Source organism: Chelonoidis abingdonii, chromosome 2 (genome assembly GCF_003597395.2).
Source record: "Chelonoidis abingdonii isolate Lonesome George chromosome 2, CheloAbing_2.0, whole genome shotgun sequence".
NCBI lineage: Eukaryota > Metazoa > Chordata > Testudines > Testudinidae > Chelonoidis > Chelonoidis abingdonii.
This window is the reverse complement of record NC_133770.1, coordinates 27,295,556-27,317,629: the sequence shown is the minus strand read 5'-3', so window position 1 is coordinate 27,317,629 and position 22,074 is coordinate 27,295,556. Positions and strand designations below refer to the sequence as shown.

Below are 22,074 nucleotides of genomic sequence, written 5' to 3'. Positions count from 1 at the left end.
AGTACTCTTCACTTTAAAAAGGAAGAAATTGATCAGAGCATTGGAGAGGGGGAAGGCAATGTTCTTTTTAATATTAACCTGGTAATACTAGAAACATGTAGTGAACTTGCTATCAGGACAGCAGACATATCATCAGTTCCATCACTGTTGTTTGTATGAGCAAGTGAGAAGACCTATATAACACTTCTGAAGAGTTTGAGCTTTCTTTATTGTTTCCAGCTTCTTTTGCTTACAAAGATAACTTTCAGAATGTGAAATGATACAATGATGTCTTTTTCAGGCTGCAGATTGTAGTCTCTCTAGCATTGTAGTTTACTCAAGCAGCGCCTAAGTGAAATTAACAGGACTTGGAATCTGCCTGCAACTGTGAAACATAAAACATCATGTTAGTTACAATCTTGGTACTTGGGAAGGCTATAAACATCAGAAGCAGGACAGGCTATAAAGTATTCACCAAGGAAAAGGGAAACAAAGTCTAGAGGATAGAGAAGCTGAGATACTGCTTCAGAATAGTCTGGAGGTTGTGGGCTTGGGAAAGGGAGAGCAGCTTTCTAGCAACTAGATGAGGTTGCCTACATTATAAGGTGAACTTGAGGGTTTTTTAAGCAACCACTAGCCAGAGGTGGATATAAAAGATAGAGGTTGAGGTTTTTCAAACAGACTAACAGATTTAGCCACACAACATGTAGCAAGGTCCAGAGAGAGAACTCTGGCGAGAATGCCAGGTGGATACTGAGCTTTTCACTTGAAAGCTGTGTTGCTATTAGGTTGAGGTCTTTGACATCTGGCTGGTAGGTATCTGGTAATTTTTTTGTGCTCTGGATTATAAGCTATTATAAAAAAGGGCGGAGATAGAAACACTTTATTCTGTTAAGATGGTGATGGATTTTGTATGATGCCCTCTGATGTGCATTTCAGTAAAATACAGTGACTATAATAGTTTGCAGGAGCTGTTGGGAATGGGAAATATCACTCTTATCTGGCACAGAAATGTTTTTTATCCTCCTTAGCTACCTAACTTCATTGGGTTTTGATAGCTTTTATTGGAAAGCTTTAAGCATTACTCTTAGAATATTCTGCTTTATTAGGTTTGGAATTAATTGCTCTTCAAAGCAAACCTCAGGATACCTCCTGTCTCCCGGCTCTAAAAGTATCTGACATTGCGCCTACAATCCCATTCACTGAGCTGGAGATGGCATTTGCAGGTTAGTGTACTTAAATATTTTTGTCAAATGAAGTAACAGTTTAATTTGCATTTTACTTTGAGAAGTAGAATGAACGGGAAATCAAAAGGCTTCATATATTTGGCAATATATTGGTTCAGACTTAGGCTTTTATTCCATATCCCTAAATCCAGGTTGCTCTCAGGTGGTTGCAACACTTGAAATACAATAAATAGTGTAACTCTTCCTATCTGGTCCAGGAGCTGTTCTGTTAATTGACGAGAACGAGTAATTGTAGATTCATAGATTCATAGACTCTGGACTGGAAGAGATCTCGAGAGGTCATCGAGTCCAGTCCCCTGCCCTCATGGCAGGACCAAGTACTGTCTAGACCATCCCTGACAGACATTTATCTAACCTACTCTTAAATATCTCCGGGAATGGAGCTTCCACAACGCTCCCTAGGCAATTTTCATGTTTACCACCCTGACAGTTTGGAACTTTTTCCTAATGTCCAACTAAATACTCCCTTGCTGCATGTTTAAGCCATTGTTCTTGTTCTCTCATTAGAGGCTAAGGGTGGAACCAATTTTCTCCTCCTCACTGAATGACACCACCCTTTTTACATACTGAAAACCGCTATCAATGTCCCCTCTAGTCTTCTCTTTCCAAAACTAAACAAACCCCAATTCTTTCAGCCTTCCTTCATAGGTCATGTTTCTACAGACCTTTAATCATTCTTGTTGCCTTTCTGGAACCCTCTCCAATTTCTCCACATCTTTCTTTCTTGAAACTGTGGTGCCGGAACTGGAACACAATTGACTCAGTTTGAGGCCTAACTAGCGCAGAGTAGAGCGGAAAGAATGACTTCTCGTGTTTGTTTACAACACACTTTGTTAATGCCATCCCAGAAATCAGTTTGTTTTTTTTTTTGCAACAGTATACACTGTTGAATCATATTTAGCATTGTGGTCCAGTTAATGACCCCCGCTAGATCTCTTTCTGCCATAGCTCCTTCCTAGATATTCTGCTTCCCAATTCTGTATGTGTGAAGCTGATTTGTTCCTTCCTAAGTGGAGCACTTTTGCATTAGTCCTTATTGAATTCATCCTGTTTACTTCAGACATTTCTCCAATTGGTCCAGATCATTTTGAAATTATGACCCTGTCCTCCAAAAGCAGTTTGCAATCCCTCCTAGTTTGGTATTGTCTGCAAACTTAATAATGTACTTTCTATTTGCTAACATCTAAAGTCGTTGATGAAGATATTGACAGAGCTGGTCCCACTGTTATTGTATTAATTAAAAAAAGATTTTTTAATTGTAGCAAAATCCTGAGTGATATTAGGTTGCACAACATTTTCAGTGGGAGCCTTCTGCAAAACAGCAAACCTTTGACATCAGCAGTCGAAATGGACTTAGCCAGTACATGTAATCAGATTCCCAATTGCCTGGTTGTGTCATCTGTTAGCTTAGGCTTAGAACAGAATCTGCTGCTTTGGCCACTAAAAGTGGTAAGAAACATTATCCATTCATAAAAAGATGATCACTAAATGAATAGAGGAAAAAACAAACAGGTGTATACTGAATAGCTGTTCTTTTTGTTGCAAGTTGCTAGCAAGTGAATATAATCTCCCAGATTGAAACCTGTACGCATGAAAAATTACATTGGCCATCCACTAAAATATCACCACTGGGTAGAATCCAAAACTGTACTGTTTCTCTGTGAGAAATAGAAAGATTTTTTTCAAAATTTAAATGTCGCCAGTGCAATTAATTTTAGTCAAAAGCTAATTGTTGTGGTAACACATTATAACTATAGAAACTTTTATAGCAGGAACAGCATAAATTTAATTGGTAATGAACTAAACACCTCTGGCCTCTAAGGAGTTGAAGATCAAATTCTGGTCCAGAGAAGATGTGAGGCTGCTGACTATTAAAGGCAGTAGGTCGTTTGATACAAAATTGGTTACTTTCAGGCAAATCAGAGTTCAGAAATGTTTGGGTTGTCTGTCATGTTTGTTCCGATTTGAATAGATATGACTTATGTAAGCATACTTAGTAAAGCACACGAGTCTTGTGATAAGGGGAAGCGGTGGATGTGGTATACCTAGACTTTAGTAAGGCATTTGATACGGTCTCGCATGATATTATATCGATTAAACTAGGCAAATACAATTCAGATGGGGCTACTGTAAGTTGGGGCATAACTGGCTGGATAACATACTCACGAGTAGTTTATTAATTTTTCAATCCTGCTGGAAAGGTATAAACACGTGGGGTTCCGCAGGGATCTGTTTTGGACCAGCTCTGTTCAAATATCTTCATCAACGATTTAGATATTGGGCATAGAATATACGCTTATTAGTTTGCAGATGATACCAACTGGGGAGGGATTGCAACTGCTTTGGAGGAAGGTCATTAATTCAAAATGATCTGGACAATTGGAGAAATGATCTGAGGTAAAGCAAGGATGAAGTTTAACCGAAGACTAAATGCAAAGTGGCTCCACTTAGGAAGGACAATTCAGTTTCCACAATCAGGAATGGGAGAGACTGTCCTAGGAAAGTAACGGCAGAAAGGATCTTAGGGTTAATAGTGGACCACAAAGCAAATATGAGTCAACAGTGTGATCTGTTGCAAAAAACAACGTGATTCTGGATGGCATTAAACAAGTATGTTGTAAGCAAAGACACGAGAAGTCATTCTTCGCTCTACTCCTGCGCTGGTTAGGCCTCAGCTGGAGTATTGGTCCAGTTTCTGGGCACCACGTTTCAAGAAAGATGTGGACGAAATTGGAGAGGGTCCAGAGAAAGAGCAAACAGAATGATTAAAGGTCTTGAGAAATGACTATGAAGGAAAGGCTGGAAAGAATGGGTTTTGTTTATTTGTTGTTGTAAAGAGTATTATTAGACTGAGATGTTGTGAACATGATAGCAGTTTCGGTATGTAAAAGGGTGTCATCAGGAGGAGGGAGAAAATTGTTCACCTTAGCCCTCTAATGATAGCAAGAAGCAATGGGCTAAACTGCAGCAAGGAGATTTAGGTTTGGACATTAGGAAAAGTTCCTAATGTCAGGTGGTTAACAGTGAATAAATTGCCTAGGGAGGTTGTGGAATCTCCATCTCGGGAGATTATTTAAGAGTAGGGTTAGATATAATGTCTATCCGGGATGGTCTAGACTGTATTTTGGTCTGCCATGAGGGTTCAACTGGGTGCCTCTAAGAGGGTCACTTCCAGTCCTAGAATATATGAATCTTCTATTGTCAACTCTTGCCCTCAGTTTCTCTCTCCTTTCGTACAAGCAACCCCTCCCTAATTTCTTAAAATGGGGGAGGAGGAAAATAAACGCAAAGAAAATGGGCTGAAATTGCTTTATCTAGGTTTTTTTTTTTCACATGATTATTTCCCCTTTCCTTCTCACCCTCTTCTCCTGTACTTCTCCAAACAATAATCTCCTTTCTTTCCCACAGATCAGCAAGATGTTATCTCCACATCAATACTACAATATATTTGGATTTTCCACTGGTTTTGTTTTACAATGAAATCACGCTATTCTTTGGAGAATGTGGGGTCAGGGGAAAAAGGGACAAAAGTTTCCTTAGTGAAGTTTTCAAAAACAGTTTGCCTTTCATTTGTTTGACTGCTTTCTCTTATTCTTGTATGCAGTGGTGTTCTAGCTGTGCCAGTCTCAGGATATTAGAGAGACAAGATGGGTGAGGTAATACATTTTATTGGACCAACTTCTGGTTGGTGGGAGAGACAAGCTTTCAAGTTACACAGACCTGAAGAAGAGCTCTGTGTAACTCAAAGGGTTCTCTCTCACCAACAGTAGTTTATTGGTCCAATAAAAATATATTACCACACCTACTTAGTCCTTCTCTGACTCTAAAATTTTAATATTTAATGATCTTTCCCAATCTGATGATTTGGAAGGTGATTCCTACTGAGTATAACTATATATTGACCTAGAAAACCTGTGATTCAGTCCAGGACTCATAACAGTACCTTCAATTAAAACAGGAAATGGCTTCCTATTACCTTTGCAGTGTCAAAAATAACTCTAGTAAAAGTTCTTTTGGCAAATGTCTTAGTTATGATGTGCTCAAAGTGAGGGATGCGGACTGTAATGTTTTTCTCTTGCTTATAGCTGATGAAATCCCTGTCCAGTACTGTGCTCAGCCGACCAATGGAATGGTATATTTCAGAGCTGTTTCCAGCTTGAACACACTTCCAGAGGAACTCAAACCATATGTGCCACTCTTCTGCAGTGTCATTACTAAGTAAGATAATTTAGCGTATTTGAAGCTGTGAGGATGATATGATGTGTTACAATACATGGAAATAATATTGATAGAAAGCAATCGTTCTAGGAATTGTTCACTATCTTACCTCTGTTTTCTGTAATTTCAGTGATGCTTCAATAGTGCAAATAATTTTGATTATGGGGGAGGGTCTGAGACAGTTAGCCACTAAGTTTGTAAACCACTTGATTTATCAAATACAAAAGAGTGTATTAAAAACGTATTTTAATTTTTTTCTTCGTTTAATAGCATATTTGGGTATCTGCTGACATTTAAAAACAAAAACTAGTGTCTTTATTAATTAAAAACCCCCATGTATTTGATAATGCCTCAGATTACTTAAACTTACCCTTCTAAGTTACATTGCATATTTGTATTGGACAACTTGGATTGTTTCTGGTTTTACTATATGATTGAACTTGGTGGAAATAAAACACTACTTTTTTTTACAGAATGGGCTGTGGAGCCCTTGGTTACAGAGAGCAAGCCCAGCAAATAGAGCTAAAAACAGGTGGCATGTCTGTCAGTCCACACATCATTCCAGATGATTCACATCTGGATGCATATGAACAGGTAAATCATAACAAAATATATGCGGTTCTGTTACACTGACTGCACTGTAGTTAAGGGTGGAGCAAAATTTCTCCATAAAGCAGGCACTTAATGTTGAACACTTCAGTGATTTCAAAACATGTTGGGCTGAAAATTGGTGTAGAAGTGGGCTTTTGTTGACTTAGGGAACATATAAATTTCACCATCACAGTAACTTACCTTTATCCTAAAGGTAACGTTTTACATGACTATTTATCTTCGCATTGTTTTTTTTTTTTTTAATAACCTTTCTTACCACAGTATCCAAGTAGCATAAAAGAAGCTAAGCAACAAAAGAGATTTTCCTGTTTCAATTCTTCCATGACAAAGGGCAGGACTTTTTAATATATATATAAACTTGGAAGGTTTAGATTTTTGTCAGAAAGCATTGATTTCACTGTACACACACAGACCAAAATATATTTTCATCGATGATAATGGAAATTTACAGATAGGCAAAATAAGAAAAAAGTTGCTTGAAAATTTATTAGAGTTTGATATAAGGCTATTTACTTTATATTTTGACGTGATGTTGACAATTTGTGTTACAGTGGTTAAAGTTTTAACAATTTGATTCTCAACATTTACTGTCATTGAAAAATTGTCTGACCTCCCCAATAGTCTGATCTCCCCCAATTTAAATGGATATAATTTTGAAAATGCTTTAAAGATAGACATTGATATTGATAGATATTATAAAATAATAAAAAAAAAAAATAGAATGCTGCCAAACCTACATATGCAGTGCACTAGGAATGTATAGTTAACAAATATTCAATATTGAGTATTCATATTCAAACTCATAAGGGGTCTGACTTGTTAGGACTTCCCCACTTAACTCAATTAAGACTCTTATTTTTTTCTTAATGTTGACCTGTTGTGGTCCTCTTCTCCTGCTGTAACTGCTGTGCAGTAGTTACTGCCCGCAGTGTATGGAGAGAGGGGAACCAGTATACCTGAAAGGTTCTTTAGGAGATTAGATTAGGGACTCATTTGTAGGAGCTCTCTATCCTCTGAACAACATTTTTGATCCAAAGTCCCACTGCCTTCCTTCTACACCACATTTAACTACCATCTGGATGTGACGGGCTGACATAGAGGCACACAAGCTGGCTCTTACTGTCACATGGGGCAGGGTTTACCCCATAGTAGGGAAGGTACCGTTCATGTAGAGCTATGTAACTAAACCTCTTGTCTGCCCTGCAGTTTTAGCAGTGGGACTCTGTTGAATAAAGTGTAAATCTGATGGTTGTTCTGTGATGTAGGCCATTAGGACTGTAGACACTGTGGAATCACTTTCATGAAATGCTACCACATGTTTCTCCAGCCTTTATTTCAGTTGTCTTCTATTGGTTTATCCTGTGTGTGAAGTATCTTCATTTTTCCTTTAGGGTGTGCTCTTTTCTTCTCTGTGCCTGGATAGAAATCTGCCGGACATGATGCACTTATGGAGTGAAATCTTTAACAAGTAGTGTATTGGCTTTTTTGTGTGTGTTTTGGGCCCTCTTCCACTTCCCCTCTCTCTCCAAAAACAAATAAAAATAAAAAAAAGTGCCTACTTACTTTTTTCTGGGGCAGTTCTGATTTTGCATAACTTAATTTCAGCATGCTCTAAATCAAAGTATTCTGCTCTCTTTACAAACCATATTATGCATTAATCAGCTGAATGGGTAAAGGCCAGTTTTAGAACTTATCACAATGAACCATTTAATATTTTAAAGCAGACTAGAACGTTTCTGCATGAGATCTGGAGAATTCTTGTGTTTTTTCTCTGTTTCTTTGTCTGAGTTTTTCTTTTTTTCTTTTAATGAATTTATACTATTGTAGCAAGTGACTGTTGTTTTTCTCCCTTTCCAATACAGCCCACACTTTGAAGAAGAGGAGCATTTTAGAGTACTCGTTAAGATGACTGCGCAAGAGCTGTCAAATGGAATTCCTGATTCTGGGCATTTATATGCATCTGTTCGAGCTAGCAAAACCCTTACACCTGCCGGAGAGTTACAAGAAATGTTTATTGGCATGGATCAGGTAAAGGGGGCAGTGGTTCATTTAACTGATGTCAAACACTTATATAATGCTGTGCTTATTAATGCTGATGTATACACTACCTACACATTTGCTGATTATTTCTTCCCTCCTTTTCAGGTGAAACTGATGAAGCGAATTGCAGAAATGTCTGATATTAAACCAGTACTACGCAAATTACCACGCATTAAGAAATATTTATTAAACAGTGATAACATGAGGTGAGAACCTGTTAATGTTCCTTTTCTGTTAATAGTCAACGAAAAGTCTTAATATTCTTAAACTCATGTAATTCAGGTTGGAGAAGTTCCTGCTTCTAAGCACAATTGCCAACTTTCATGCCGTAAATAAGCACCCAGACTTTCACAATAAGCCAAAAGTCAAGCTAAACTCATTTCAAAACAAGGCTAAAATAAACCAATCCCTAAGAACCCCAACACTCTCTGTGACTAGATTCCCTGGCAGAGAGTCTGGGACTGTGGTGGACCTGCTGTGCACCCCTGATTCTAGCCCCTGCTTGCTGGGAGCTGATCAAAAAAAAAAAAGCAACAAGCTGCTATGAGACAAACTAGCTACAAGCCAAAAACTAGCCAACAAGCAACTCACGAGCCAATTAAGCCAAAAACAAGCCCAAGTTCTGTGTTTTGGGTTTTTTTTAGTGGCTTTGGCATGTCTGCTTCTAAGAAGAAATACTGAGGTCTTGGAATCCACTTCGTATTTAAATATTGAGAAAGATGAATGAAATGCTAAAGTCAAAATGCTTGCACTCAGGCAGTGTAATTTCAAAAGTTACTATTGAAGTACTAAACTTGTTCTGAATTTGTTAATTTGCAGGATATTGTACCTTGATTTGGGGGCAGGGAAATGACCTAAGTATAGTTTATTTTTTTTTAATTAAATGCAAGAATCTGTGGTAAAGATCTAGTTGTAAAGAAAGAATTGGTAATAGTGGTGCGGAGAGATTGCGTTTTAAAGCTTAAACGTAGTTTAGGTGTCTCTTCAGGGCAGGAATGCCAGGTTGTCAACAGAGTGCTAAATCTGATGCTGCTGGGCAAGTTTTGATTCACTGTCTTAGGAAAAGCAATGAGAGTCCAATGGGGGTTTCTCATGACAGTGCACTGGTGGTATATTGCAGTCAGAATTGTCAGTGCTTTCCTTATTTACAGCTGTAATTTGTCTTTATCAGGGTCACTGGCACAGAGATTTTCTGAGATTTTGGATGAGGCTTAAAAAAAAAGTGTACAAGGACAGGAAATAGTTGAAATCTAAAAGGTTGTAAAACTACAAGAAATGTTACTATGTGTAAGGGTTTTGTTTTTTTAACAGATGTTCAGTGAATGCTACACCTCAACAGATGTCACAGGCATCTAAAGAAATAGAAAACTTTTTAAAAGGCATCACTAGAAGCAAAAAAGAGAGAAAACCTGTCCGCCCCCATGTGATTGAGGTATGCAAAAAGATCTGATTTGTGAGTAAAATTTGTCGTTAGCCACTATTTTTGAGATAATATACTGAATAGGATTAATAGTAGACAGACTAATGCTGTGTAGCATATGAATGGAAGGCAAAAGCTGTGGTGAACTTATGCGCATCCTGTCCATACAAAGAGGCTTGTGACTTCTCAAAGAGAAATCAGTTCCTTTGGGACGCAATGGGACCTTCAAACTGCCTAGCTAATGTGCACTTTTTACTGTTTAGTTATACAACTCAGTGATGATGAAAATAGTTTATAATGCCATCTAGTGTAAATATTTTCTGGGTAGACTATCAGTCTGCTGGGCCACAAACTATTTATCTAAATAAGGGGTGGATGGAGATTTTAGGGAAAATCTAAACCAATAGCTTATCACACAGCTAATGAAAAATGTGCTTCCTTCTGCCCCTGAACATCACAGCTTTCTTTCTTGGGCCCATCTCTAGGAGAATGTATAAACCTCTTTGTGGCTTCAGTGGAAGGACTCCTCTTGATTGATTAGGTGGGGGTTGAACTTCTGATTTCAACTACTGGGACTTGTACTCCACACCCTGATTGCTGTTTCAGCTGTTGAGGAGGGGGGGATTTTTTTTTCCCTCTCATCACGTGGGTCCTGTCACTTTTTTCTCTAGCAGAGCTCCATTTAAGATGTATTTCAGAGAGAAATATCTTGTGCCATGCAGCTGCTCCAAACAGTCATTCAGCTGTAGAATAACATCTTCCTGGGCTAGGACATCTAGCAAAGTATTATTATAGTGCTCAGTGGTGTTCACACTCAGGTGGAGCAAATTCTGATCTATGATCATGGACCATATAAAACAACTGAAATAAGCTTTAAGAACTGCGTCCAAGAGAGGAGTAACTTGTGTAAATCTCTTGGTCCGCTGCAAGGTAGAAGGAATTGAGAAGCCCACAGTCATTGTCTAAAGCCTGGCAATACAGCCCTTAAGAATTTCAGGGTATCATATGGCACAGCTTTTTGCCAGGTTACCCATGAGATGAAGTCCTTTTTAGTGTTTCCTCATAAATGCAAGGAGAACCAAGTAATCAGATTACCTTGATGTTTGTAGGGGAAGGAGGGCAAAAGGTGATGCATGACCCTGGAGGGAAAAACAGGGGAGTTTTTGTAATACTCCTTATCTTGACTTTTGAAACTCTAATACAAAGTCCTATATTTGTAGAAGTCTCCAGAGCCCGTGCCTGTTGGAAGGGAAAGGCTTAATTGTTCACAAATCACAAGGAAACTAATTACTGTAAGTACAGTTTTTTACTTTAGTTAATCATATTACTGATCTAATTGGCCCTTTTTATGGTTATTGCAGTGAACTGTACTGTCCAGTTATTCATGCTTAACTGAAATATGTTGTGCCTTCTAATCCTGCACTGTCATTGGATACTGTCCTTGAAACTTCCAAGGCCTATGACCATGAAATCTGACCCTCGCCTCACCCTGACATGCTGCCTCAGCTTAGACTTCTTAATAGTTCTCCTTTTGGTTCTACTTGGCCCCTGATGGCTTTGTTTCACACAGACATCCCACCCCACCCCCGTTTACTGAGAATGATTCATTTTATTTTTGTGGTATTTGAATATCTGATATTAGGTGGGATGAATGGTTAGTTCTGAAGGCATTGCAGAGAGGAGAGGGTTATGCAAATCAGAACTCCTAGTCCAGTAAGGTACAAGGATTGCATAACTGAGAATGTGTAGTGTGATGATGAGGCAGTATTTGTACATTGTCCCTGTGTCTGCTGTAGTAGACCAAGACAATTTCAGTATGTCTGATGATGATATTACAAGGGGGTAAGTGCACAGTTTCATCATTTTTTAACAAAATAACCAGTGCTAGGTTGAATGCTTGAGTGCTGGTGTTTGAGTGTGTCAGGGTCTTATTAAGAAGTATGCAATGGTACTAATATTCTCAAATGAATGGACTGTTGTAACTACTTAAAATGCCTAACTGCCCTGTTAATCAACCCGATACAATTTTCTCTCAGGAGCCTACCTTCAAACCATGTCAGATGAAGACCCATTTTCTACTTCCCTTCCCAGTGAATTATGTTGGAGAATGCATTCGAACTGTTCCCTACACAGCTCCTGACTATGCAAGGTGGGAAACAGAAAGGATCAGCAGTGTAACACAGCACATAAAAATAAAACGGACCTAGTTTTATACTGAAAACCATTAACCAGGATGTATGCAGAAATTCTTCAAGTGCTGGTCTCCGTGTAGGTGTGCATGTGTGCCAAGCTCCAGAGTCCAGAAAATCTAACAGGCCGAATCCGGTGGGCCATATGTGCACAATAGTTCACCTTGGGCACCAGACCCAGGACATAAGAGTAGTGTGGGTCAACACCTCTCCAGTTCCTTCTTACCGCCGCATGGCCTGAGTTGGAATCCCTGTGTCCATGTATTTCTCCAGCTTTTATCCTTATACTTTGTAAATACATTTCTAAATAGGGTATAGTTTATATTAGCATAGTTAGTTATTAGCATAGGTAAGGTATTTCCCCCCATACCGGGGACTCCTTTCCTGTGGTCTGGGACTGTGTTTTAAAGTCCTAGAGTTCAAGAACCAATCTCCCCTGCCCTTGCTCCTTTTCCATGAAGGACAGTCACCAACACTGTCTCTATTGTTTGGGTGAGACACATTGCTGTAAAGGGCAGCATCTGTCACACTTTTCTGCTGCGAACTTGCAAAGCTTGTGAACTTTGATTAAGAAAACACCTTATGGAGAAGGCTAGGGAGACCCTCTCCCTCTGCCCCCTGTACATTTGCCCCATCAGATGAGCAGCACCCTTCTGACCACGAGCTTAGGAGCGGAATCTGCAGCTGCTTAGCCCAAAAACTCCTCTTCCTGAGTTTCCCATGAGACTAAGGAACACTCTCTGATGCTCGTAAGGCAGGATGGCCTTCCGGACCTGTCTGTGAAGGAAAGGAACCTTCCCTGAGCTCATCCAAGCTGGATGAGCATTTGCATGCACATCTGATGGGTCCTGGACCACCAAAGACCCCCAAGTTGGAGGGTAACATATGAAAAAAGAAGCCATTGGTAGCTCCGGCTCCAAAACACAAGGACTGACACCTACTGGCTCAATCCAGAAGTGCTGGGCCTGATTCATCCTCAGTACTGTCCCATCCTCCTAAGGACCACCTGGCTACAGTTCCCCAGGACGAGTCAGAATCATCAGTCCTGACTGTTGGAATGCCTCAAGGACTGAGTCTTATGGATGCTTTTATACTACACTGGAGGATATATTCCTCCCTTATGCTCGGTCTTTTTTTCTTCTCTGGCCTGGTGCTTCTGAGGACGTTGCCACAGTAGAGGACAAAGCTGTGTTTTGTTGTCACTGGAGCCATCCCTTCTCCAACCCTCCGGTATTGCTGGTCCCACCAGTGAAGTGAGAGCAGTTGTCACACTTGAATAGGACGCTCTTGCTGTTCTGTCATCTCTTGTAGAGAGCTGAGCCACGATAGGCTGTCAAGGAGATTTGAGCATCATCCTCCCAGATCTGACTTCCCTAGGGATCCCTGGTGCACAATGTTGTAGGCTACATATCACATTCAGTTGATCCTGCCTTTTTGGCCTTATTGGGGGCCCTGGCATTCCTGTCCTGGATCTGTCCACAAATCCTACCAGAACTCTCCTATGTGGCACCACTGGAGTTACGAGAAGGAGGACATAGACCTGGATCTGCTGGTATTGACAGGAAACTTGTTTTTGTCTTCAGATGAAGCCATCACTCGATTCTCACTATCTTCACCGAATGACTATAAGCAATACCAGGAGTTATTTCATACAATTGCTGGTGACCTCCAGACACCACTGGAGGAGGTCCAGGATTCTGCATCCGGTCAAAGCAAGGTGACGCTCCTGATTAACAGGGCAATCATGGAGCCAGCCAGAGTAGTCTGACACACTCCAGACTCATGCACCGCCGCATCTAAGAGGGCTGAGAGATGCTATTATGTCCCTCCCAGAGGGGCTAAATTTTTCTTCTCCCACCCAGTGCACAACTCCAATGCAGCCACGGAGAGAGCGAGGTCAAAGCATCTCAAGACCACCATGGCTGACAAGGGCTCAAAGAGATTGGACCTTATGGGGAAAACGGTCTTCTCTTCTATGAGCTTAGAATTCTGTATTGCTAACTATCAGGCCTCATTAGTGGAATAGGATTTTAAGGACAACTTTTCCTCTGATGGCAGAGTCTAGTTTCAGCCTCTCTTAGAGGAGGGCAAATTAGTGGCTAAAGCTTCCTTTCAAGCTACGGTAGATGCAGCTGACACTGCATCCAGAGACTTATCCACTGGCATAGTCATGAGGCATGAGTCTTAGCTTCACTACTCACAGCTTCCCAGGGGGGTCCAGAACACCAAACAGGACCTGCCTTTTGATGAGCTGAGTTTGTTCGTTGAGAAAATGGACAAGTCCCTGCACTTGTTGAAAGACTCGAGGAGTACTCTACACTCCCTGGGGATTTACACCCTAGCCCCGTGGAGAATACAACAAAAGGAGGGATAAAGACCAAGGCCACCCCCTCCACAGTCAAAGCTCAGCCTTCCTGTAAATGACAGGATTCAGAGACCTTGATTTTCAGCCACCTCTACTACCATGACCCCTGCCCATTCTCAGACACTTGCTCTGGGCTACTTTTGATGCACAGCTGAGATCCATCTACCACTATTGATGCCAGTCACTTCTACTCTCATGATATTTGTGGGTCACCTCACACTTTTCTCCTACAATTAGGATTCCATTATGACAGACAGTTGTGTCCTAGAAATTATATATCAAGGATATTCCATAGAGTTTCTCCCTTCCTCCCTCCATGCAACCCTCCTTCCCATTCCTGTTCAAGGATCACTCTTACAAAGTGATTTTTTGCCAGGCATCCTTCCTCCTATGAGGGACAATAGAGCAGTACCACCTCAGTGTTAAGGAAAGTGGAGACACTGTTCCCCTTACTTTTAAGTCCCCAGAAAGGGCAAAAAGTGGAGACCCCTTCTGGACCTTCAACAGCTGAACAGTTTTTTATTCAAAAGTCAAAGTTCAGGACAGGAGAGAATGTGGTTCGTGGCTCTTGACATGAAAAATCCTTATTTCCATGTAGATATTCAACTGACCCACAAAAAGTTACTTCATTTCTAGTGGCTCAAGAGCATTTCCAGTTCAGAGTCTTCCCCTTTGGACTGATGACAGTGCCCAAAGTATTCATAAAAGTCTTCTCTATGGTGGCACCCCAGTTGAGACAAGGTTACAAACGGGTTTTCCCGTATCTCAGTGCCTGGGTCTTGGTAAGTCGATCTGGCCCAGAGATCTGTTTGGCAACTTTGTTCCTGCTGCAGCTGTTAGCAGGAGTCTGTGTAAACAAAGAAAAGTCCATTTTAACACCCACACAGAAGATAAACTTTATCAAAGCAACACTGGACTCCACTACAGCAAGAGCTTTTCTCCCCATGGAAATATTTCAGCTAATGAGTCATTTGATAGCACAGATTACTCACAGACCAAGAATTACACTCAGGATGTGCCTTTTTTTCCTTGGCCACATGGCCTCATGCACTTATGTGACTTATTCCCCAGATTTCATAGTGCTGCTTACAAACCTGGCTCTGTTCAGTATACTCATCAGAAAAGGTTCACATTAACACCAGGGTAACTGTTCCCACCGGAATCATCATTTCTCTTATTTGCTGGTCAAACCCAGATCAAGTGAGAGCAGAGGCGATGTATGAGATGGTACGCAGATCACATGCCCCCCAGATTTCTCCCAAGGTTTCAGTCCCACTTGGTCACATGATGTGGCCAGGCCCAGTCTCTGTGTGGCATCTGCCAGAGCCAGCAAGCTGTGAGCCGCGCCCCATCGGGAGAGGTAGGAGCGTCAACTGGGAGCTGCAGGGAGGGGTCTGCTACTTTTCAGGTAGAGAGACAGATTAAGGCAGGAGACTTGCCTGGTAGGGGGTATGACTCAACCTGTTCTGAGGTGGCCATACGTTTAAATTGTAACCCGTCACTATCAGCAGATAAAGGTCGTCTCTGGGTGAGAGTGGGCGTCCCCTTTGTCACTCCCACCTCCACAGTTACCATTGTAGCAGACTCATCCCATATGGGTTGGAGTGTTTAACCTGAGCAACACAGTGTCTGTCTTTCTGCAGTAGATGGACATTCTATCTTTATTCATCCTACAACAGTGAGGCTTATGAAAGGCCTAATTAGAACCTTTCTGCTAATCATCAAACCTGCACCTTAGTGGGCCCTCACTCTTGTACTGTCAGCACTCACTGGGCTGCCATTTGAACCTTTGGAAACATGTTCCTCCTGTCATATTATTTATTAGTGACTATTACCTCAGATGGTGGGCAAGATGGGAGCCCTCATGGCAGACCAACTGACTACTGTTTTTTCACAAGGAAAAGGTCTTTCTTTGACTGAATTCTTAATTTCTGCCCAAGGTTATTTTGGAATTTCATGGCAACCAAGCTATCCCAAAACACCATACCTCTGTTAAAGAAGCTTCAGTCCCTTGACATCAGACACACCTTAGCATTCTACCTGCCTAGGATCAAATCTATCAGGAAGTCTCCTAGGCTGTTTCTTACAAAGAGTTCACAAGGACAAACTATATCTTCTAAGAGGATTTCTAAATGGGTTTGTGTGTGCATCGTGTGCTACCAATTGGCACACGTCCGTCCACCTGACAGGGTAAGGGCTCTTTGCACCAGAGCACAAACTGCCTCTGCAGCATCACTGCACAGAGTACCATCTCTAGCTAGCCGCCCTGCATATGTCCAGAGTTAAACATTGCACACTAGTTCAAGCCTGCACAGGCACAGCAGTGAGAACTGAAGTAGTTCAAGTATCTTTCTTACCAGCCGCCTTGCACCCTCTTCCAGTCTGAATACTGCTTGTCAGTCAACCACATGTGGAATACACACAGGGACCAGCACTTGAAGATGAAATGGAGGTACTTATCTGCAACTGGAAGTTCTTTGAGGTATGTGGACCCAATCTATGTTCCAGTAGCCACCCTCAATGTCCCTTCGGATCTTTTTGGATTCGTAAGAAGAACTGGAGAGTCATTGGCCTGCACCGTCTTTTATGTCCTTGGTCTGGAGCATGAGATGAGCTACTGCGCACGTGCGGGCCAGTGGACGCTGCTTGTTAGAATTTCCAGAGTTGGGTGCATAGCTTGCAGCACACCAACTTGTGGAATATACATAGGGATCACCTGTCTCAAAGAACTTGCAGTTAGAGGTCAGTAACCTTCATATATTTTTGAAGCACACTCATGAGAAATCCTCTAGAGAGCAGTCTTTGCACAGCTGTTGCTCTAATTGTGTTTAAATAATGGCCTAAAAATATCACCTGCTTGTGTTCTAAGAAGTTCTGTAAGGGAGGGTGGAGTCACTGGGTCAAAATCCACCCTGGTTCTGCTCATGAATCCTGCTGAAGCCTTTTTCCAAAGACAGAATTTGCCACGTTGTTAGAATTTGGGTACCAAAGGCAGCTTAATTATAACTCCCAAATTGAAGGAGAACCCTACACACTCTGATCCTAATTCTTTGTGTATATGATGACATGATATGTGACAAAATAAGAGGCTTAGAGAACTTTACATTTCATGGAAGGGGATGAAATTTAAAGAATTTAGGAAAGTTAGGGAGTATCATGGTAGTGCTATTCTAGTATGCAGAAGTCAAGAGACTTTGTATTGAAGATGGCACTATTTAAAATTCTTCAGTTTTGTGGTTACATCGTCATTGTTACTGTAGGGTGCAATTAGGAATACTTCATTTGTATAACTGTGAAAAACTCTGGTCAAGAGGAGAGGTGGTAGATTTCATATCAAACGCCAGAGAGCAGATTTAACACCTATGCTTTAATCTTTTGTTTCAGCCTTCAGATCCTTGCACGGTTGATGACAGCTAAATTCTTGCATAGGGAAATCAGAGAGAAAGGAGGTGCTTATGGAGGAGGTGCTACGCTCAGTCATAGTGGCATATTCACTTTCTATTCATACAGGTAACACTGTGTGTCCTCTGTAGAGTCTGTCTATAAAATGTAGCCATCATTTCAGACTCAATTTAACTTTACCTGCCAGGACCGTAAGTAAATTGAATAGAACAATAAAATGAGGCCTGAGCTAGAGATGAGGAAAGAGGTGGCTTACCACTGAGATATGTCTCTAGGCTTCTGGCTTCCTCCTCTTCTCCCTGCTCCTCCCAGGATTCAGTAAAACTCCTCTCACATCCTAGGCTTCACTTCATCCAAGCTTGGTGGTAGCTATTGCCCTGTTGCCTCCTTACTCAGTGTATATGGTGAATAGTATGCCAGTTTTACCACCGGCCTCAACTGTATGCCAGCTTCAGCGTGTTTCTTCCTGGCCTGGGAGTGGGGCTGGGTCCTGGCAGAAGAGAGGGAATTTAGGCATTTTAAGAACAGTAGTTGGGGGAGATAGTAAGATTCCTAGCATGTAGATCTAAACTGGCTTCTCCCAAAAGCCCTGGCCTCTCCGCTACCTAGCAGAACCAGACATGACTCCATGTGGGGTGATTGGGCTGTACACCTCCAAGGAAGACTTGATTACAGCAGAAAGAGGTACTGGTGACATAAAGAAAAAGTGTAATCTATTTAATCAGCCCTGAACAATTGTTCCTGTCTGGTCTTGAGAGAGACATTATTACTAAAGCTTCTGCTGTTCATTTTAGACTTGAAACCGAGATCGTAACCAGGTGGTAACTAACTCCATGAATCTTCACCAGAGATGGAGTATATGCCCGCTGTCCTAGCCTAATTAAAAAATTATAAGAGGTTACATGCAGCCAAGCACAGCTCCCACAGAAGGCCCTGGGCTAAATAGAGTGGTGGTGTAAGCATTTGTGTCAGCCATACAGCAGGTGTGAGTTACGACATAGAGTAATTTTCCAATTTGTACCTCAGTAGGTTTGCAAAATGGGTGTAACAGGCTGAGGGACAGAAAGTGGGTATAGCAGGGAAAGCAATTTTACAGGCAAGTGTAACCTCTGCCCACCCCATCTTATGCTATACCATCTCCAGAACTCATGGACCAAATTCATCCTTGGAATAAGCAAGCATAGCTGATATTGATACTAATGAGAGTTGCATCTGCTTATGCCAGGCACTAGATTTGGTCCCTAAATAATATATCGCTGTAGATTTTGTTTTGCGCACCTGCTGAATGCCAAATCTGTGCAAGTTACACTAATTTAGCACTTGCATTTAATTGTACCTTTTTCATGATCTGCATAGAAATTATTTACATCACTACTGAATTTGGCCCACTCTCTCTACCCACAGTCTGCTATAACTTCTGTTGAATAAAATACTCATCTCGAACTATTGTGTAGTGTTTCTACGTGCTGTGTAACTGCAGCTGCCTTCATCTGCTATGATTTGTGTGCATGTGCATGTGTGTGTGGTCTAGTTTCTAGAATTTGGTGAGTGATTAGCAATCTTTGAATGAAAGGCAGTGGGTTTAAAAAAACATTGTGTTACAAGTTGTACAGACTTAGGTTGTGGTCTGTAATGCAAAAGTAATTCCTTCCAATTTGTTAGGGATCCAAATTCTATATCCACCTTTTCAACTTTTGAAAAAGCAGCTGAATGGGCTCAGTCTGGGGAATTTGCACAGCAAGACATTGACGAAGCCAAGCTTGCGGTGTTTGCAGCTGTAGACGCTCCTATAGCTCCTTCAGACAAAGGTATGTTCTTCGCTCCCCGGCGTGGGAATCCAGTGTTCCAGCTAGGCTTAGAAGGAAGTGAATGATTCCTACTCTGCTCATCTGATGCCTTTCATAAGCTCATGTTTGGCTTCAGTGGATTTAACATAAGGATTCGTTTCTATAAAAGAGCAAGATGCTACTTCTCATCTTAAAGATCACACGTGTGATGTCTTTCTGCTGAAATGTTCTTATTGCTGCTTGTGATCATAATATTGTCATGGGAGAATAGGGAGAACTTAAAGAAATAACTAACCCTTTAACCTGTCTTTCTCAGCCTAAACAAATTGCACCTGTTCCAGCATATAGGAAAACAATATAGGTCTATTGATTAAATGGAATGTTTGGAAAAGTGTATGGATTATATACCTTTTTAGCCAGATGTGTACAGTGATCCTGAATTTGCTTAACCTCTCTGCTTCAGTTTACCTATTCTTAGAGATGGGGAAAGCATAAAGTTGTGTGGTGCTTTGGAGATATTTAATGAGAAGTACTAAGTGTAAATAGTAAAATTAGCTGCATGTTTGGATGATAGCTTCTTTTCTTTTAAGAACTATTTTTAAACATAGCTCAAAATAGTTTGTAGTTTGAGAGAACAGCTCCTCTCCTGCTGCTAAATCCAAACCAAAACTTAGTTAAGGCACCTACTCCACCCCATAACTATAAATAAAGGAACACTAAGATTCAAAATCAATATATGTTCATAAAGTGTTAACACAAGCAGTGTATTTAGGTTATTGAATTAAAAAAAAAAATTAAAACATTTTTTACTTTTCCACCATTTCTGGGCTTTTGCTGCCTGTTAGCTTGAACAATGAAAACAGGCTAGGCACTGTCAATTTTCAGGTGCTCATATGTGAGCAAAATGCTTTAATGTCACATGCTGGTGGCTTGTCAAAGGGTAATGATTCTCATCCTTTGGTGCTTGATCTGCCTGGTACTTCTATGCAATGCACAGGTTAGTCTGGAGCTGCTCACACTCTTAACTGGTATCAGACAGAGTTAGTGAAATACTGAAAATAGCAGTGTTCATAAGGAGTGAGGAAATAAATGAGGCTGCCTCCTAGCTCCTCCATGAGATGGAGTTCAGAGGAGAGGAAAGAGAACACCCTTAAAATCCTCCCCCATAGCTAGAAGGGGAGAGAAGAGACAGTTGAATGGAGCCGTAGAGCTGTAAATGTCTGGTGATTGCTTAATGTTCCCCTTATTGGGTCAGAAGTTGCAGTGTCAAGAAGTCCATCTGTGATTATTTTTAACCTCTTCGATCACTGAAGTGATTCTTGTTAAAATATAGAAGCATTTGTTTGCAGAATTATGTAGACCGTATATAGAAAAAAAGGTGGTCAGATCTTTGTCTTAACATTGACTAAAGCTGGCTGCAACATTTGGACATAATAGCTTTCCATTGGATAACGTGGTTGCTAAAATCAAAACCTTCTTAAAATCATTCTAAGTTCACCAAAAGTCTATTCGGAGAAAAAAGGGAAAAAGTTCTGACAATGTCAAAATGTCTCATTTTGTCACTTTTGGAATAAATTTAGATTTTTTTTTTCTCCTTCCAAATGGCTTTTTGGTTAACGTTTTTGCATTTTGTATTGTATAAGTTCAAAACAAAACCTTCTGATTTTGTCAAAACTTTTTTTTTAAATTCTCCACAAAATGGAACGTCCATTCTCTGCACAGCTCTAGCCTTGACACTGGTTAACAATTGGAAGTTTGTACTGTACTACTTATGATGAGCCTAGAATTGTGGCACTATTAAATAGTTGTAGGGTGTATTCATTCCTCTTCCAGCTGATCCTGCTTTGGGGTACTCTGTGCATGTATCTGATTTTTATCATTCGATGCCTGAGACACTTACCAAGTCACATTTTTACTTTAAGGGATGAATCATTTCTTGAATGGCATCTCCGATGAGATGAAGCAGAGACACAGGGAGCAGCTTTTTGCTGTCAGCAGTGATCACCTTATTGATGTAGCAAACAAGTAAGTCTGTGCTCATTTTAGAAATGCAAGTAAACCCAGATCCCTTGTAAGAGTTTGTCAGATTAAAATCTGTGTGATGTAAAATAGCTGGTAAAGGTGTGAATTTATTACATTTCTCATGGTCTCTGACCACTGTAATTTTTTTTCCTGTACCTGCATTCATATCGTCACTATGCCTGTGAAAGGAATATTGCCATTTTCCATTTAGCGTTTTAGTTAACATTTGAATTTGTTTGAACTCTGAAGTTCTTAATTTGCTGAGATTGCTGTTCTGTTTCTGACTGGATCAGAAACGGTTTGTTTATTTTTTGAGCTCAAACAAGATGGCTCCAGATTTAGTCCCTTTTCTGTGAAGATGAATTTGCTTTTCTAGACCCAGTTCTACCATTTTTTGACTGCTTATAGGTGTCTAAATCAGTGGTTCAAAACCTTTCCAGACTCCTACATCCCTTTCAGGAGTCTGATTCGTCTTGCATATCTCCAAGTTACACCTCACTTAACAACTGCTTGCTTACAAAATCAGACATAAAAATATAAGTGTCTCAGCACACTATTACAGAAAAATTGCTTGCTTTCTAATTTTTTGCTATATAAATTATAAATATTTTACTTAGATTTCAGCGTATAGCCTATAGAACAGTCTAGACAAGTTGTCTGTATGAAATTTTAGTTTATTCTGACTTCGTGAGTGCTTTTTATGTACCCTGTTGTAAAACTAGGCAAATATCTAGATGAGTTGATGTACCCCCTGGAAGGCTTCTGCATACCCCAAAGGCTACGTGTACCTCTG

General features: G+C 40.6%; 1 protein-coding gene across 1 annotated transcript in view; it reads left to right on the top strand.

Annotated features, from left to right (window-relative positions):
• The window catches only part of PITRM1 (pitrilysin metallopeptidase 1), a 49,352-nt gene that overhangs the window by 25,379 nt on the left and 1,899 nt on the right, over positions 1–22,074 (top strand). Inside the window, exons 15-26 of the mRNA XM_075061936.1 lie at positions 1,089–1,205; positions 5,312–5,444; positions 5,918–6,038; positions 7,448–7,524; positions 7,919–8,084; positions 8,202–8,302; positions 9,408–9,528; positions 10,737–10,808; positions 11,553–11,665; positions 17,455–17,580; positions 19,135–19,280; positions 21,182–21,284. Of these exons, the coding sequence (XP_074918037.1) occupies positions 1,089–1,205; positions 5,312–5,444; positions 5,918–6,038; positions 7,448–7,524; positions 7,919–8,084; positions 8,202–8,302; positions 9,408–9,528; positions 10,737–10,808; positions 11,553–11,665; positions 17,455–17,580; positions 19,135–19,280; positions 21,182–21,284 (1,396 nt within the window). The remainder of the gene's footprint in view (positions 1–1,088; positions 1,206–5,311; positions 5,445–5,917; positions 6,039–7,447; positions 7,525–7,918; positions 8,085–8,201; positions 8,303–9,407; positions 9,529–10,736; positions 10,809–11,552; positions 11,666–17,454; positions 17,581–19,134; positions 19,281–21,181; positions 21,285–22,074) is intronic.